Source organism: Zingiber officinale, chromosome 8A, assembly GCF_018446385.1.
Source record: "Zingiber officinale cultivar Zhangliang chromosome 8A, Zo_v1.1, whole genome shotgun sequence".
In the NCBI taxonomy this organism is placed as follows: domain Eukaryota; kingdom Viridiplantae; phylum Streptophyta; class Magnoliopsida; order Zingiberales; family Zingiberaceae; genus Zingiber; species Zingiber officinale.
Window position 1 is genome coordinate 19,638,267 of NC_056000.1, and position 20,050 is coordinate 19,658,316.

General features: G+C 33.9%; 2 protein-coding genes across 2 annotated transcripts in view; both read right to left on the minus strand.

The window, feature by feature from the left end:
* Window positions 1-6,568: 6,568 nt before the first annotated feature.
* LOC122007808 (protein ALP1-like) lies at window positions 6,569-11,586 on the minus strand. The gene is made up of 2 exons (XM_042563333.1): window positions 10,950-11,586; window positions 6,569-7,820 (listed from the first exon to the last, which is right to left on the minus strand). The coding sequence occupies exons 1-2, from the start codon at window positions 11,062-11,064 to the stop codon at window positions 6,790-6,792; spliced, it is 1,146 nt and encodes a 381-aa protein (XP_042419267.1). The 5' UTR covers window positions 11,065-11,586; the 3' UTR covers window positions 6,569-6,789.
* A 1,164-nt stretch (window positions 11,587-12,750) lies between these two features.
* The window catches only part of LOC122007809 (diaminopimelate epimerase, chloroplastic-like), a 13,618-nt gene continuing 6,318 nt past the window's right edge, over window positions 12,751-20,050 (minus strand). Inside the window, exons 7-9 of the mRNA XM_042563334.1 lie at window positions 13,553-13,612; window positions 13,363-13,436; window positions 12,751-13,228 (exon numbers count right to left, since the gene is read on the minus strand). Of these exons, the coding sequence (XP_042419268.1) occupies window positions 13,106-13,228; window positions 13,363-13,436; window positions 13,553-13,612 (257 nt within the window). The 3' untranslated portion in view covers window positions 12,751-13,105. The remainder of the gene's footprint in view (window positions 13,229-13,362; window positions 13,437-13,552; window positions 13,613-20,050) is intronic.

The following is a 20,050-nucleotide window of genomic DNA, read 5'->3' on the forward strand; positions in this document are numbered from 1 at the left end:
TTTTTACCACATGATTACGAAATTAAGGGTTATTTTTTTAAATGATTCCAAAACTTTATTAATATTAAAATATTTTCTTCCTCTAAAATATTAAAGCTATGACTTATCCCACTAGATGATATGGGTTATATGAATCTTTTACGACATTAAACTCTATCTTCTACGATATCATCATCTACACTTAAATAAATTTTATTTTATTTTATTATTATTAACGAAATCTTTTTTAGTCTTTCTCTTCCTCATTTAATATACGTGTTTGTCATTGTTTCACATTGCCTAATTGGATCATTTATTAATCGTCTATAAGTGCATGTTCGTACCATCTTAAACGTGTCTTAAGGAGTTTTCCCTCAATAGATGCAACTCCAACTTTTTCTCTAATGTTCTCATTTCTTATTCTGTCTATTCTCGTATGTCTACACATTCATCTTAATATCCTCATCTTTACAACTTTCATTTTTTGCTTATGTGCTCGAATTATAGCCTAACATTAAACTTCATATAACATAGCAGGTCTAACTACAGTTTTACAGAATTTTCCTTTAAGTTTTAGAGATATTTTACGGCCACATAAAACATCTGACGTTGTTCTTCATTTAAACCATCATGCTTATATTCTATGTAAGACATCTCTCTCAATCACTCCATCATTTTATAAAAATGATCCTAAATATTTAAAACTCTCGTTTCTGAATAATTAGTCATCTCCTATCTTAACAATTGTCTCATTATATCCAATATTACTAACTTAAATTTATATATTATGTCTTTATTCTACTAAGCCTAAAATCTTCTGTTTCTAGTATTTCCAACCAAGATTCTAATTTAACATTTACTCCTTCACGTGTTTCATCTACCAAAATAATATCATCTGCAAACAACATGTACCACGGTATTGTGTCTTGAATTTGTACAGTGAGTTCGTCCATAATTAGTGTAAAAAGATTGAGATTTAAAGTTGATCCTTGATGTAACCCTATCTTTATTAGAAATGTTTCAGTTACTCCACCTAAAGTTTTTACTCTAATCGTTACATTCTCGTAATATCTTTAATTAGTTTAATATGTGTTACGCTAACAACTCTCTTTTCTAGAATTCTCTATATAATTTCTCTTGAAACTTTATTATAAGTTTTTTCTAAGTCAATGAATATCATGTGTAAATCTTATTTTTGCTATATAATTTCTATTGTCGACCTTCCAAGCATGAACCCAAATTAATTTTTGGTTATCGTGGTTTCCTTTCTTAATATTTTTCTATTACTTTTTCTCATAGTTTAATGGTATAACTCATTAGTTTAATACTCCTATAGTTTACACAATTTTATACGTCTCCCTTATTTTTATATAAGGAAACTAGAGTACTTATCCTCCATTGATCAGATATTTTTCAATATCTTATTTCCCTAGACACTTTCATACATCTATCGAAATATCATTTGACCCAACGACTTTTTCATTGTGCATCCTATTTAAAGCTTGTTTTACTTCTGAAGTTTAAATTCTATGATAAAAATTTAAATTTTTATGTTCATTTGACCTACTTAAACTACTTAAGTTAAGTTGGTCATCTAAACTTTCATTAAAAAGCTGATGGAAACATCTCTTCCACCGCTCTTTTATTTCTCCATCATTTACTAGTACTTCTAGGGGTAGTCAATAAGACTAATCAGGTTTATCAATTTTTTTCTATTACATTCATTTTTAATATATTTTATTTTGATAAGATCACTTGTCTTCATTTTTCTCACTTTAGATATGCTATAAATGCCTCGTTCCCCTTCTTTTATATTTAATTTTTGATATAATCGTTCAAAAGTTTCATTTCTTTGCTTCATTCACTACTCTTTTAACTTCTTTCTCGACTATTGTATATTTTTTTAAAGTTTTTCTAATTCTTACAAATATATAATTCCTTATAAGTTCTTCGTTTTTCCTTCACTTTCTCTTATAGTTTCTCATCCCACCATCAAGATATTTTACTTAGTGGTGCATGTCCCTTTGACTAGTCGAATATACACTTAACTAATATTTTCAACTTTGATATCATCTTATCTCATATCGTATTAGAATCATCGTATATTTTATCTAATACTTGTATTCTTACCTTTTCTTTAAATATATTTTACTTCTCATCCTTTAACTTCCACTTTATATTTTTTTTTCTATTGATACATATTTGAGGTGTATATTCAATACTACTAACATATATTAGGTAGTTAAGTTTTTTCTAGAGATAACCTTATAATTTTTATAAATCTTTTATTTTTTCTAAATATTAAAAAGTATTTATTTGCAAGAATAAAAAGAAATCGAATAATTATTGTCCAAATGGTGGCAAGTTATCATTTTCTCCAAACTAGATAGAGATTCGATCGATCTCAAGGGTTAATTTAATCCTATTAAATAATTAAATAATTAAGTATGAGTATTTAGGGATTAGATATGATAATTTTAATTATTTTTGATGATATTTAATTTATTTTTATTTTTATTAAATATAATTAAATTAGTAGTGGATTGTTTTTTAAATATATTTTTATTAAATAATAATAGTGGGATATAATAGGATGGGCATACATACGAAATACCCACTGCCATTTCTAAATCCAACGTCATCTTTCTCTTCCTGCTGGCCTTCTTCTCTGCCACCATACAATTCCACCATGTCCGATTCCGTCTCCGGAGGCGGCGGCCACCACCGCGTGCCGCCTCATGTGACCGCACGACGAGGCCTGCCTGATGGCGAACTCGAGGACGCAGACCGCGCACTCGTACACCCTCTGCCTGGAGGCTCCGCCGTCCACTTGGAAGTATCCGGCGCTGCCAGCGTCGGCGGCCGCCAGGCGCGGCTAGCTTCTTGTGTCTCGCCCGGTGACCACCGAGCGACTGGAAGACGGGGAACTGCCGGTTGCACGTCTTGCATTTGAACGCCCGAGCCATAGCCGATGGCGACGACGACAGGGTAGCGCGCGAAGAAATCACCCTCCTCGACCTCGCCGGCGCCGCCCTGAGAGAGGAGCATCAAATCCATGACACTATGATCTATGCAATTAATTATACGTCAAATCGAACAAAATATATAGAATTGAAGAAAATGAATGAGAGACAGCTGCCACGTACCCATTTTTTGCAAGTTGTATCCGTCCACGCTCCTCGAATTATTTGGCCGTCATTTTCACTTTTTGAATTTATTCTAATGGTCTGACAAATTTTCGTTAGATCAATCGATCGTCTTTTTAAAATTAATCGATTAGAAAACTATGATACTCATAAAAAAATTTTAAGGATAGATATATAAATGATGGAATTCATCATTTCATTTTTTTTTGGATCCCATCATTTATGTGTCTATTCTTAAAAATTTTTCTTAAGAATATTATTTCTCAATATATATATATATATATATTTATTGAGATATAATGTAGCTCTGCTTATCAAATTTATTCTCTCTTCTAGGAATTTGACTTTTTAAAAATTGAACCCCAAGAATGTGTTGGTCAACGCGTATCTAGTGTGGCAACGTGTGGATCGAGCAAATCTCTTGATATAACGTAGTTCAACTCGACAGACAGTAAGTGTTGGTGGAATGGATGTTGGATCATGATTGTTTGATCAAGTTCTACTTAATTTGAGTTAGAGTTTTAATATTTGATAAATATGTTAATTAGTCAAGTGAGATATTAAATAAGTTAAGATTGATCGAATACTTAATAGTCGATCAATATATTAAGTTGATTGAACGAAAAATTAAGTGTGTCAATATTTCTCAAATATTTGACAAAATACGAAAAATCCAAGTGAATCATGAATAATCAGACGTTTGGCGATCAAAAATCTAACATGGAGTTAGTATGAGACGCAAAATCCAAATAGATTATGAGTGACCAAACACTTGGTCATCAGAAATTCAAAAAAAAAGGTGACATGAGAGGAGAAATTCAAAGGGTCACGAAGAACTGAACACTTGGCATAAGAAGAGAAGTCTAAATGAATTATAGAGGATCAACCACTTGATGATGAAGGAAATCCTGACATGTTAAGGTTAACCTGATGTCAAGCAACGAGGAAGTCCTGACAAGTCAAGGTTGACTGAATGTCAGTCAACGAACAAGTCTCGGTAAGTTAAGGTTGATCGATACTAGGTAACGGGAAGTCTCGATAAGTCTTGACCAGATGATGAACAAAGAAAATCTTAATAGATTGAGGTCAATCGGATATCACACAACCTAAGAATTCAACCTTAGAAACCTGAAACAAGAGTAATAGTCGATTAATTGGACGAATCGATCAATTGATGGATTCTAAATCCTGAAATTAGGATTTGAAGGTTGTTTATAATTTGGTAAAGTAATTAGGATTATTGTTATAGTAACTAATGTAGCTACAGAAGCTAGGGTTCATTGCATCCCCTAAACCTCTAAAATTAATGTTAGCTACAATAATCAACGTTGATACAGTTATTCAAAGTTTGTTGTAGCACTCTAGTTTAGGGTTTATTGTTACAGTGCAATAGTTGACTAGATTCAAGTGATAGACTGCTAGTATTGTAGCAACAAATATAATGTTATAAAATTGATCATTCAATTTGACTGGAAGCTACTAATAGATTGTTATGGTTTAGCAATCGACTGTTATGATTTAGCAATCGACTGATAGTAATCAAACTGTATGGAAAAGCTATTTTGAAGTTTAAATGGTTAGATTTGATATGACAATCATTTATGAAGTCTAGCAATCGACTAGTAGGTGGATATCCCGCTAACAACAACCTTTAAAAGATGATTTCATATGAAATTGAATGTGTCAATTCTTAAGGTTTTAGAGACTATTGTTGCATTTTCTATCAGCAATCCAAAGCGATAAAGAAACATTCAAATAAAAGATTCGAGTAAAGTCATTATTATTATTTTTATTATTATTTTTATTTATATATTTACTTTGTTTTAGTATTGTTTTGTAAGAAATAAGTTGAATCTTCCCACCTTCGAAGATATTCAAAAAGGAGAAAGATAATAGTGGTAAATTGCTAAAACTAGACTTTGGCGTAGTCATCTTGGGAGGCAATGAATCAAATAAAAATTTAATGTTGTACATGTGGTGTTGATTTGTTTTGTACTTGTATTTTTATTTTGTTTTCTTTGTGTGTTAACTTTTTATAGACGAGTACGAAATCGAGATGAACCGATCAAAACTATTCTACGAGCTCCAACAGATCTTAACGGTAAGGAAAAAGAAAAATTAGTTAAAAGTAGAAAAGGGGAACACAAAGTTTGCTGTTGACAATGTATTAACAAATATTTAATTCTTAGTTAATTAAACTAAATAGATAGATCATGGAGTGATTGGTAAAACTTAATTTTCGTCCAGACTATATGAAATTTTTTATATAATTAGCATTAGATATTTAAGTTTTTTTAAACCGATTAACTGATCACTATAACACTACGAAAATTTTTATCGATCATCAGAATAAATCAAAAAATACTTACGAAAATTTATCCATCCAAAAGGCCAACTTTCTCAACTCCATACGTGCAGTACATTGTTACTTAGACTCAAACCTTAGATTAAAAAATTATCATTACACTATTACCAACCCCGCCCCTAGATGATACTCCAGCACGTGAAATGTTTAGACGTGCACTTAATCGCTCAAATACTTACTTTCATTAATTATTAATTTGGTATATATATATATATATATCCTCACGTTTGATCCACTCGATATTGGTGGTTTAAATATTCTAGTTGACTTTGAACATGTGCTTCCACTGAAGAAGTTGACTTCGAATACCTCGATGCAAAGATTGCTCTGACTTCGAGTTTAAAAGGGAGAATCGACTTTTATGGCAACAAAAAAAAAAAAAAAAAAAAAAGGTACACTTTTGCAAAATAGTACCTCAACCAACTCCTTTTTCCTTCAAATATAATTTAAGTAAAAAAAATTATATTTAAATGTCTCGATCTTCTTTTAAATTATAAGCTCCTGAACCTCTTTTCTCTTTTCTTTCTCCATGTTTTGAGAAGCCTTTTTGGATGTCCTTTCTATTTTGAAATTCCCACATAAAGTTGATAACTCTTAATCAACTTTGCTTGGTTCAAATACTAGTGCGAAAAATAAAGCAAATGCCCACAAAGATAGTGAAGTTAGTGGACGCATCATTTAATAAATATTGCATGAACTAAATGGTAGTAGGGAACAAAAATCTAGTTATCTGTTTTTTTCCCCCTTCATGATCATGATGAGATTTCGAAGATGTCGGCCTCTATTTAAGTAATGCCAACAAGGAATACATAGTCTATTGCATGAGGACTATCTTAGAGTAGCTTGATGAATTTAGCTACTCAGTGGATCTCAAGGGGAACATCTTGTAATGCAACTATTTTGAAGTTACTCTCTAGTCAGTCAATCTGCTCATCTATCTCGTATCTAGCGCAATGTATGAAGGCAATGAATTTTCATCACTCGAGTCATAAAAGATCCACAGGGTCGGACTGAGCTGGTAGTATCATTCTTTGCAAGCATTCTTATAGCATCGGATAAACAAGCTTAACAAGGTTACTTTAAAATGCAAATGAAAACATGTCTTTATTTGACGAAAACTCGTAAGTCGATGCTTCCAGCAGATGATACATAGCATTCACGGAGCAATGGTGATCAGAATAATTGTACTCTCTTCAATATCAATGAATACTAACACCTGCAAAGCTTCACTCGAATGATACAATTGATGCCAAGACAAATGAGGATGAAAGTAGATCGGTATTTGTTTCAAAGTGACAGTCAACCAGAAAGATACTCAGCCAGTTTGTCTCTTAGTATGATGCCTTCATTGTCAGTTGTGTCGCAAAATTGTTGCTTGTAACTTGTATCATGTTCTTGTAACAAGGGCATCTCATCCCTCACCTCATTTTCTATGTCGATGACAATGTTATGCAGCAAGCAGCAAACGAGGATTATTCTTGGCAGTCGATGCTTATCGGGTCTCCACATCTCACCCTGAATGATCCTCCACGTATCTTTCAGCCTTGCCAATGCCCTTTGTGCCACCCCCCTGGCTGCGAAATGTATTTTATTGAATTCAATTTCAGCATTTGAAAGATCCTTGCCCTGGTACGGAGTTATAAGCCAAGGAAGAAGGGGAAATCCTGAGTCTCCAATTATGTACTCCCTCACTTCTACGCCATTGCCAAGCTTCACTTGCTCACCATTCAGTCTTGTACCTTTCTCGCACATTTTGAAAAAGCCTGAACTGCATAACACTGGCGGTTCATTCATGCTCCCAGGCCAACCAGTGACTATGTCTCGGAATCTCATATCAGGATCAATGATGGCCTGCAATATCATACTGTGTTTCCGTTCATGATCGATCCATACTTTGCTAGAAGTGTCCACCGACGGAAGACACATCATGATATGGGTGGTGTCAATGGCCCCGCAACAGTTTGGCAAACCCCAAAGTGTGTGAAACTTGTACTTACTAATTTCTATTTCATGGCAGTTGGGCCATTTGAGATGTTGGATCCCTCTCTCTTCCATGGCTTCCACAAACCGCCATGTCACCTGGGAAACAGTTGAGTGATTTATCCCAAACGATACTCCGATATTTAATAGAGACTCCCCAGAGTTTAATCTTCTCAAAGCGACGGCAACTTGATCTTCCACAGATAATATTTTTCCATCTGAAAAAGCTAAATGTGATACTTTTGCCATGAGCTCATCCCTGACCAATGAGCATATGTAGTCGAACGTCTTCCTTGATACCTTGAAAATTGACTCAAAGTTTATTGGTTCTTCTGGTATGGACAAGTGCCCTAGAAATATTCAGAAGAGGAAATTCTAACTGGTCAAGTCAAAATGATTTGAGATTATCACATGTTTTTCACATAACATTCATTGATTAGGATAAAATATAAGGTTGAATTAGACTAAGGAGCATACTAAGAACCTAAAATGGAAGTCCTTGATTTAAGTATAATGCAGAAAATGACCGCCAATAATTTCATAAAGACAACAAATGCTTTGTAAATCTAGCAATAAGCATTCCTGAGTATTCTCAAACCAAAGTTTTAGACAAATAAAAAAAAATCCACAAACAAAAATTGAGTATATTGCAAGCTATTAACAATTACCAATTATATAAACAATTAGAAAGAACACAAGCCGACATTCAAAAATAGTTCATACTGGATCATATAGCTGATAAACAGCTATAATCTACGCTCAGAATCTTAATCTGCTCCATCATACTCATGTCAGACACCTAACATTCAACACTCACACTTTGAATTGGACAAAGGCAACCCCATTGGCCGCGTATATAAGTTATTAGAAAACCAGATTTTAAACAACTAATTTGGATACTCATTCTTGATTCCAAGTAATACACACTGTATTCAAGAGCATCAACTGACCAGAAGGGCTCAAATTTAATAAAACATAAGCAACATGAAATATCAATTAGTTCTATGCTGCAAGTCAATCAGCATTTTGTCATTCATTTGTAGGAAATAATCTACATGACACCTGTTAGAACTACTTCATCAGAAATTCGTGACCAGTTAGATTATCATCTTCAATCTTATTCATAAATCCAAGGAAGATGGTAAAGACTGGTGTGATATTTAAAAGAGGTATTACAAAATTGTGCTGAATGGTGGAAAAAGGATCAAGCAAGAAAACTTATTCAATGAATATACAGGGTAGACCATTAATACATCTCCATTTTATAAGCCATATTATAGATATCTTGGAAACATTACTCCTTAGCAATATTCAATCTATTTGCATAGTAACTTTCAAAATTTATCAACGCATGCATAAGAATTGCATATTTTTCAACCAACAAATCAGAAGTCGACCCTGATTTTCCAGAATCATAATATGTTTTTCCATTGGAAATGCGCAAGAATTAGGTGGTTATTATTACAAGAAAACATATAAGCCGAAAATAAACAAGTGGCTGAGAAGTTAGGGAAATCAAAAGTCATAATTGGCAGGAGTTTCAATTCTCAGCTTTCTTTTATCATGGTTCTTGATTAGATGCCAATAGTGCAAAGTCCCATGCAATCTTTGACTTGCAATCTGCCAATCTCTTGCATTTTGGTCCACAACTAAAGCTTTGTTTGACTTGGTTCGTGGAGGGGGATGATAAACGTAATCTACAAGTTAGTTGTTTATCAATTAGCGTAAACTTTGGAATTATCTGTTATCCTATCAACACTTATGTTAATGTAACTGCAGAGACTCATTTCTACATCTAAAGCATATAATATTTTCGATCAATAACCAATGATATTGTTAAGCTATTTCTTTTCTTCCCATGGGAAACTTTCTCTTAACATGAAATACCGAAATTGTTTCATGCATTGAATAATCTCAATTCTCCACTCCTTATTTCACTTTAGCTTCCCTTCCTTGGCGTGATAGAAATTTCTGTCCTGTTAAATCATTTGACAATCTGAATATTCCTTGTTTGAGTTGCTGAAAAAAAGTTCTTTATTACGAGAAAAGATGGCTGCACATAGACCTTAAAAGAAGTCGTGGTGCTTATCGTAACATAATTGAGCAATTACCTTATATAACAAGTTAACTCCACTTTTTATCATCAGAAAATGTAAAATCTATTAATTTCCATCAGATAATCTGCCCACTAATTTAAAGAAAGAAAGACCTATTAGAAAATTTTTCATGTTTTGCAGTTTCTGCTCAATTGTAATCACTATTGACTAAAACACCAGTTTTTTTATTTTTTGGCTCCTACACATTTGCCTGTCACTACTTCATGAACTATGGATCTCCCTGTCAGTGAAGCAATAATAGCAGACAATGCATCTTCAACAATGCAACATACGATGTAAGATTACATAGTTTCAGTTCATTGAGCTACCAAGATAACTCCACATAGATCCTTTCAAAATACAACTTAAGAAAATATTTGACGAAACAAAACCATTACAAAATAAAAATAACTATGCCCCTTTCCTACTGGTGTTTCTTTCTCAAAGACAAGGTTTTACAAACATCTAGGGAATCTTATATAATCAAACTATTCCAAAGCACAACACTGAAGACATTGATGAAAATCTAGCTTATCTTCAATTTTCATAATTCAAAAAAAAAAAAAAAAAAGCAAGAGAGCTTAGCCAACAAAATTTCTCATGAATTCGTGGTTTACAGTACACGCAAACATCTCTGTCCATGGGGCTTCATAGCTTTGTGTAACTATGTCATCGTATTTAGATTCAGTTTCAAAACTTTTTCTTGGGTATTACACTGGTGGTTCCTCACTTTCTGTTAAAATTCAATGCTATGTTTTTTACATTTCATGCTGGTTGGTATTCATGTTAACAGAAATTACCAGTCAGACAATCATGAACTGCCAGAGATCAACACTTAAAAAGGCATTCCTGATTTTCTGGTATTTTTATTGGTAAAGAAAAACTAAACATATTTTATACCTAAAATTCAAGATGTGACAGCTACAAATACAAGTTCAAGAATTGGCATTCGTAGTAGCAATCATTTGTATCCAAAGTACATCCCTACTTTGAATCCATGAAACTCCAACAACGGTAGCAAACTAGCAATGCCCTTAAACTAATTACAACATCAAATGTCTTGATGCAGAGCATACACTAATAATCAACACTCACATAGTAATTGATAGCCACCTGAAGCTTATAACCAGAACGATATTGATGCATATTATATGATAATTGATAGTTCACAAGATTCCAATTTGGGCACATATGCACTGATCACCATAAACAACTCCAAAAATCCTAATTTTTCAGTCTAAACAAGACGATACTCATCCACTTTAAAAAGAGAGACTTGTTCGTTTCCTCGACCACGACTTCACTAAAATCGATGTAAGCATGAAAAACCAAACGGCAGCCAACCAAGAACGAGAAGAGGGGGAAGAAGAAGAAATAGAGCACCTGCAATCCTCGCCGAGAAGTCAACCCACCAGTCGCCGCTTCCCTGGACTCCAGCCGCCGCCGCCGCGCTCTTGTCGGCCCTCTTCCTCCGCCTCGACCCCCTCACCGGTCCCATCACCGAGAACTCAGCAAACTCGCCGACAAGAGATCAGCGATTCCGAACACCAAAAGAAATCAAAAGGCCGAGTTTGGAGAAGGCATGCAAGCGTGGATATATATGAAGCAGGAGAGGAGTAAAGGAGGAGGATTAGTGGTGGGAGAGAGAATGTTGTGGTTGGGGAGTGTTGCTACTGCTCGTGCTTCTGCTCATCCATGGCATGCACAAGAGGATGGTTCCACGGATTGAGATCGAGTTCGAGATTGGTTTGTGTATTACCTCGAGGAATAGTTTGTTGGTTTGACGAGTCACTGCAGAGCTTCTGAGCCACCTCCAAGCACTTCATGCAGCACTACACAAATCGCAAAGCTAGGTCATGGTGATCGATTCTTGAATCACGAGCAGAACCTTTTTCTTTGTTTTTTAAGATTGGATCGAACGAGAGAATCGATTGGGAGACGATGGCCTTTAATTTTTGAGGAATTGGAACGGATTCAGGGAGTGTAATCCACGAACCAGAGTTTGGTTATAGGAGTGATAAAAGAGGGTTAGATTTGACAAGCTGAGAAATTTAAGGCAAGGTTGGTGTGCTGCCTGCCAATTGGCAGGAAGGCCCTCAAATATTTATATTTAGTTTTTTTATTAATGTTTTTTTTCAGTTTGGCACTCTGATTTCATATGAATTACAAAAAAAATATTTATTTATTCTCATTTGTTGCGTAGCAACAAACCTATTCTATCTTCAATAGGGCTAGGGGTGAGAATTCAAATCGGATTCGAATTGATATATTTGGATTGACAGATTAACTAGATGGAATATCAAAATTTGAATCCGATCTGTATATCTATATTTAAATCAAAATTGATCTAAAATAATCCAAAATCTAAATTCAACATGAATCCAACTCAATCTGAAATGATCAATTTATAAAAATATATTCATCTTAATTCAAATTTAACCCGAATTCAATCTAAAAAGACTCATTTTATTAAAAATATATTTATTTATTTTAACCGTAACTCAACAAGAATATGATGTAAAAATATTTATAAATAAGTTCGTGGATTATAATCAGATCATTTCAGGTTGATTCGAATCCTATTTATTTATTAATCGTGTCAATCAAATATATCTAAATTTAATAAAATCTTTTTTTTTATTGGATCAAAAATTACCGCTCCTAATCTCCACGTACAGAGTTTTAATATTTAAATCCTAAGAAAATCTTTAATACAATAGTCGGGAGATTCTCATTCGAATTAACATAAGAAATTATAAAATTGTATAATAATTTTTGATTTTTTTTATAATCAAATAATTTTTAATGAAATTTGGTTTTTATATTATAAGCATTTATTAGATTTGTGATTTACTTTCTAAAATTTGAATTGTAAAAATATTATTCTTCTTCAAAATCTCAGCTGTTCTTTAGAAGGTTATATAGTATACAATTATTGACAATTTTTTTTAACAAAATGGAAATTAACTTAAACTCACTCTGACCTCTCGATCAAATTCAAAAAATTAAATTACAAAGTCATCCTTTTCTTCTTACTTCAACGTCGAGTAAACATCGAATAAATATTGCATGTAAAGTCTTGTTCTTATCTTCTTCATGAAAGCTCAAGTTATAAACGTTGCACGAATTCAAACATAATCTAGGAAAAAGACACCTATATGTATCTTTTAAAAAGTATAAAAAATAAAAAATCAACGATGTAGAAAGACATTCTTTCAAGAACAACCGGAAGAATATGTTTCGAGGCACAGGAAACCTTGTTCAACGACAATTCTGTCAACGTGTTTCAGAGGTATAGCTAAAATCTAACAAGCGAGCAGGTCGAACACAGTTGAACTAACACGACCGAAATCCCACCGAAACTAATGCAGTTAGGCGTTAAGTCTAACGAAAGCAGGATTAAACATGCAAATTGAAGAGCTATTCTACATGAAAACATAAAGTTAAAATTTGATCACATTTGCTCTGCAGCAGAGTTAACCTTACGGATCAGTCGGTCTATTCTCTTGATCCAAGGCCTTCAATATCTAAACTGGTGTTCATTGTTGAAGGAAGACACGTCCATGGAAAACTAGCTCAGCGGGTCCCGTCATGTAAATATGATTGTCTTCCTCCTTCCATTCAATCTCTAATGGGCCTCCAGGCAAATCAACAACACATTTCTGCTTTAAAGGAAAATAAGCACTCAAATAGGTAATTGTCATGGGGGAATAATCTACCTCAACGACATCCAAAAATAAAAAATGGAAGAACAACAAAATCAACAAAATAAAACAGTTTGCTTTAGAAGGGGTACCCTCTGTGTGTGACCTTCAAGAACAGCTGCAACAACAACAGCACAAGCTCCAGTACCGCAGGCTAGAGTTGCTCCTGCAAATTGAGAATATTTCAGCCATGGATCTCTAGAATACAGACTTCAAGAATCAAAATCTCTTAGAGTAGTATAAAAGAGAGGACTAAGAGTATTTTTTTATCAGTGTTCATACCTGCACCGCGCTCCCACACTCTCATTTTTAGGTGTGAAGGAGAGATTACTTGAACAAATTCTATAAAAGAAGACAATGGAATCAGTAAATACAAAATGGATAAAACAAGAGACCAAGGGAATGATAAAATGCAGAAAATATTAGTATGCAGATGCAACAAAATTATGCTGATATAAAGGTATCAGTTATCTGGATAAAGAAGTACAAGTTATGTCTTAAATAGCAAGTAGATGTTGAAAAACAGCCTGTGAGCTGGTGCCTTGGCTGCGAGTGAAGGACCACAATAGTCAAATCCACACCATGATGCCATAGTTGCAGCACTGTTTGTTGGACAAGAACAATTATTCCTCTAGTTTATGGTATTTTTAAGCGAGGTATCAGGAGCAGCAATGGATTTTCATCTCGGGAAGTAAGTTAGAGGTGAGCAGCAGTATGGGGTGCATGCAGAAGTGATTAGAAACCAAATAGGTTGTAGAGGAAGGGTTTTTTTCCCCTCTAGAGAGCTTGTAGTTTGCAAGTGAGCTGAAATTTTTCTTAATTTCTTCATTGATGTTGGCATATGAGTCTTGGAAGAATAGGTCTATAGATAGTGTGGGTGGCAACTTGTCCAATTTCTGATGTTCTTCTTGACAGCATATATCATGCTTTAATTGATAACTTCCTTATTAATATTATTGTAATTAGAAGTATAGTTGTAACTTCCTTAGATAGATGTAATGGCCATAAATCAGCCTTGATTTACGCTTGCCTGCCTTCACGTGTCTTAAACTTTGAACCTCCATATTTTCGTCTTTTTCATAAGCATCCTAATTATCTTGGCATGTATACTTTTGATTGTGTTTGTTTTGTTCATTTGCCACCTCATGAATGACATAAACTTTCTGATCAATCTGTTAAATGTGCATTCATGGGCTATAGTATTTCACACAAAGGTTATGTTTGTTATGATCCATGTTCTACCACGTTTCGTATTTCTTGTCATGTTGTTTTCTTTGAAAATCAATATTTATTTTCTACTCATGTTGAGTCTTCACCATAGCCATCTATCCTTAATTTTGATGAGGTACCTACTACTTTTGATTGATTCAAGCCTAGCCTTGAGTATCAAGAACGACAACGTCCAATTTTATAGCTTTCTGAGCTTGACCCGACATCTGAGCAACCCGTTTCTTCCACAGACAATCGAGTCTCAAATGTCATTCCATGACGCTCTTCGAGAATCATCCATCCCCCTAATTGGTACGGATTTTCTACTACTTTATCTACTGTTCCTAATCCTTCATGTTATTCAGAGGCCACTAAACATGATTGTTGGCGTATGGCAATGGAAGAAGAAATTCAAGCTCTTGTGGGCAATTCCTTGTCCTACAAATGTTAAAGGCATTGGTTGTAAGTGGGTCTACTCCATCAAACTACATTCTAATGGTACTCTAGATCGCTATAAGGCATGGTTGATTGTCATGGGTAACAAACAAGAGTATGACATCAATTATGATGAGACTTTTGCTCCGGTTACCAAGATGACAACAGTTCGAATGGTCATTTCAATTGCTGCTTCACAAGGTTAGCCACTTCATCATATGGATGTTAAGAATGCATTTCTTCATAGTGATCTCAAATATACATGATTCTACCACCGGGCTTGTTTTCTCCTCTTCTTTAGATGTATATAAGTTAAAGTGATCTATATATGGGTTAAAACAAGCTCCTCGGGCATGTTTTGATAAATTCAGATCCACTTTGCTCTTATTTTCATTCAAATTGGAACCAATATGACTCATCTTTGTTCCTTTGCAAGACATCTACGGGTATTGTCATCTCCTAGTTTATGTTGATGATATTGTTATCACTAGATTGATTTTGTCTTGATTGCTCATTTGCAACAACATCTTCAAGCCTCATTTCATATGAACGATCTCAGTAGTCAGTCCTCTTACTTATTTCTTGGGTTTAAAAGTTCATACTGATTCTTCTGGTATTTTTTTGCATTAACATAAGTACACACAATATTTGCTTAATTTATCTGGTCTCCAAGATGCTTCTTCTATAGATACTCCATTCAAGGTAAATACAAAGTACAGTTGTGAGGAGGGTGATTTTATTTCTGATCCTACTATATTTTGCCAATTGATGGGCAGCTTGAACTATTTGACTATTACTTGACCAAATATTTCTTTTGTTGTTCAGCAAGTTAGTCAATTCATGACCAATCTCTATCATCTACATTTAGCTGTTGTTCATCGAATCATTCGATATCTTTGTAGGACACCTTGTCGTGGATTGTTCTTTCCAGCTAGTTCTCCTCTTCATCTTGTTGCCTATAGTGATGCTAATTTAGCTAGATGTTATGATACTTGCCGATATGTCACATATTGGTGCATGTTTCTAAGTCCTTGATTTCTTGAAGGAGCAAGTTCATGTTTCTAAATCTTCTACGGAATCTGAATATCATGCTATGTCTGCTGAGATTGTTTGGCTTCGTGACCTTCTAGCTGAACTTGGTTTCTCTCAGTCTACTCCTACTCCACTTCATGCTGATAACACTAGTGCCATTTAAATTGCTACTAATCCTGTTTACCATGAACGTACTAAGCATATTGAGATGGGTTGTCACTCTATTCGCGAAGCCTTCGACACTCATATTATTTCTCTTCCTCTTATTTTAACCGACCTCTAGATAGCTGACGTATTTACTAAGGCTTTGACATGACAACATCATCAATTTCTAATGGGCAAATTGATGTTTCTTGATAGACCAACATCAATTTGAGGGGGGATAATATATATCATACCTTAATTGACAACATATATCATGCCTTAATTAATATTATAGATGTAACTTCCTTATTAATATTATTGTAATTAGTAGTATAGCTGTATAGATAGATGTAATTACCATAAATCAGCCTTGATTTATGGCTGGAAATCAGCCTTGTAAATCTCTGATATGTTCTATATAATATAATGAGAAGAACTCTCATTGTGAGGGTATTCAACCAATTGATAAGCTTAGGATTTTTGCCATAAAGTAAACATTGATTAAATTACATTAGATTATTTTGTTCATTTCTTGTGCTTTAATGACTTGATGTTTGTTCTCCTTTTCGAGCTGGAGAAAATTGTTCAAGTTTGCATGCAATATCTTCAGAATATGTAATGGAGTTGATTCTAGTAGTGGTTGCTTGGTAGCATCGATACCAACAAGTGATGCTACAGAGTAACTCTGAAAGTCAGTTGCTAAATTAAATGGACGTGTACCTAGGTTCATAGTACAGGAGCAATTAGCAGAGAAGACCGATTAGTTTTGAAAGTGAGCTTGATGGATGGTTCTAGGCAGCATATTTAGATATCCAATTTGATCAAATTTAGATAGTTGAAATCAAATTAGATTGCATCACAGATTAGATAGGTGATGCAAGTTCTCTTTGTGACAATTAAGGATATAAAATAGATCGATGTAAAGAGGAAGACAAGATCCTTGACAAAAAGAAAGGCAAGCCACCAGTGAAGAGAAATTAGTATCATCATATTGAGAAGCAACACAACACCACAGGATGTCACAAAGAGATTAGAGTGTCTCAGAGGGGTTTTATAAGCTACATATCATAGACAAAAGACCTGTTAGAGCATCTACATTCTCCAGAGTGTCATATATGGGTTAGCTAAGGTTGATGTAAAAGATATCAAATAGTGACTAGGTGCAAACTTTGAATATTTCTCTCCAATTTTTTTGATTCACTCAAGACATTAGTTAGCTGGCAAAAAACTCTACGAGTGATAGTGAATGAAGTAGACACATAAGTTACTCAAAAGAAAGGAAAAGTTATTATTTCATATTCAAGCAGAGGTGCATTAGTTATATAAAGCAAAAGCATAATCACTAAGGCTCAAGTACAGATACAAATCCAAATCTAGATCACTAAAGGATGTTTAAGAGTTCAAATCCAAGATATATGGTTACTATAAAAGAATTTCACTAAAGAAAAGGCCCATTATAGAGCAGATAATTGATTCTAAAAATATTATTGTTATAGCTATCTCAGAGAAATAGAATGCATCTTCTACGATTTAGTATTTTGATTCAATGTGCACAATGAAATTTGCATCTGGAGATTGGTTTACTACATCTAATGCGAGTGAGACTAAGAAACTGAGTTTGGAGGATAATGGAGGTCCTAAATGCCAACTAAGTTAGAGAAAGTTTCCATCAAAGAGCACAAAGCTAGCGATGACAATGGGTATTCAATAATCAGATGCTCAGGGTACTCAACCTGTTTAAGTTTAGTTTGGATATTTGATTATGCATAATAATGGAGTTTGGATCAGGTTCATGATTGCAGGTACTCATAGGTATCCACATATTTTACCCATTTAAATTGGATACTCATAGGTTTTAGACACTAGTTATCATCCAATGGGTATTTAAATGAGTTCAAACAGCAGATAAGTAGATGGGTATGAGTTTGGGTAGTATCTAAACACCCAGCCTGATGTCGTACCTACACAACTCATCTTGGAGTAAGTAGTCTTTACCCCAAAGATTAGGAAGAATTAGATCTCATTGAGCTTGAAATATACAGAGGGATGCCATTACAAACAAACTACTAGAGTTGTAAAGGTGGGTCATGGGAGGCAGATTTACATGAGAAAAAGATTGTAAAAAGATTTGTATCCTCTAGGCACAACCCAAGAACACAAGGTGCATAGCATGTGAACTCAAGTGGTATAGTGCAACTCAAGCCACCAGATGGACAAAAGATCATCTCCCTATATGGTTGGGTAACATCATTGGCCAAATCAACATCACATGGGGCTCAGCCAAGGTGGAGTTGGAAATGTCAATGTTAGAATGTGCAGTGGAGGAATAAGCTGACAGGAGAAAAACCCTATGGCACAATGGAGTTTTAGATGGGTTGATAGAGCAGAATATCGCAAAGGCGAAGAACTATTTGTTCAATTCAAGGTAGGCAATCACAGCCTACCGGTGAGCCAGGCAGAGTGCAAGCAAGCATACACAACCAAGCACATGCAATCCAATTTGATCTATGATGGATGGTTAGAGGCAGCATATTTAGATATGTACCTTAGTGAGATTGATTTTGCATGATCATTTGACAGTATTGATAGCGACAAGTGTTGTTAGAGTAACCTCAAGCCCAATAAAGTTAGCATGCAACAAAATAGTGAATTTTTCTGGAAGTCAGAACAGCAAGGAAATTGCATACTGAGATATCTACCTCAGATTGATTTTGCAATATCCTTCAACGATATTGGTAGCAACAAGTGTTGTTAGAGTGACCTCAAGCCCAATAAAGTTAGCATGCGACTAATAATGAATTTTGCTGGAAGTCAGAGCAGCAAGGAAATTGCTACTAAAATGAGTAACCAAATCAGGTTATGTATTATATCACTGTCCAAGTACATTGAGCTAACAATCACAACTCTGATTGGCCATCAAATGTCCAACATCTTGCTATACCACCTCTTTAAATTTTGAAGATGCATACATGGTTGGAAGTATTGGCCAGAATGACTGGATTGACCAAGTTGGATCAGGATCAGCCGATTGCAACCCAATTTTGGGTGAGACATAGGACACCCCTTCGAGATTTGTGAAATTTAGATTATTCAAGGAAAAATTGATAATGGATTCATATTAGTTGCTCGTAACAATTAAAATAGAGGAAAACAGCCAAATTTGCAAGAAATAGAGGTAAAGGTGTGAGAAATATCAAGGATTCAACGGAGCTAGAGTGGTCAGAAACAATCGCCCTCTTTTCAAATGCTCTCATGGAGGAAGACACGCAACAGTATCAATCAATTTAAACTTAATTAATCTACTTGGAGTGACATAAATAATTTTATTAATTAAAATTAGTTAATTTTAACTAATTTTATTTTATGCAATTGGTTAGCTAATTTCAATAATTAAATTACATTAGATTCTGGTTTTACATTGATAAATTAAATTCATACAGATTTTAAATTTAAATCTAATTTAAATCAGTAATATTTATTAAATCTTCAGCTACAATTTATTTTAATCAGATATTAAAATTAATTTAATTAAACAAATTAAAATTAGTCAAAATTATTAGATTTATTAATGATATTTAATTAAAATTAAATTATAACTATTTCTGTTAACTAAAATTAAGTAAATTAATTAAAAGATGTCATCAAATTGATTAAATTAGAATTAAATTGATAAAAAAATAATTTAATTAGGATTAAAATTTGATTTAACAGAATTGAGTTAACTAAAATTGATTTGAATCATATTTTAAACTTGATTTAATTAAATTAACTAAATGAGACAAGGGCATATTAATTTAGTGATATAAACAAAGTAAACTTTTAAGTTATAGTATGGATATATCCACATGAAATATAAACAACTTTTTATATATCTTTTTTAGGTTATTTTGATCTTTCCTTATTTTTTCCCCTTTTTTTTGAATTTTTATACCGAGTTAATCCCATCAATCCCCCCATTCC

Coding starts and splice junctions, on each gene's coding strand:
- LOC122007808 (XM_042563333.1), bottom strand. CDS start 11,064: ATGGGACCGGTGAGGGGGTCGAGGCGGAGGAAGAGGGCCGACAAGAGC. Junction 7,821..10,949: donor CTTCTCGGCGAGGATTGCAG/GTGCTCTATTTC, acceptor GAATATTTCTAG/GGCACTTGTCCATACCAGAA.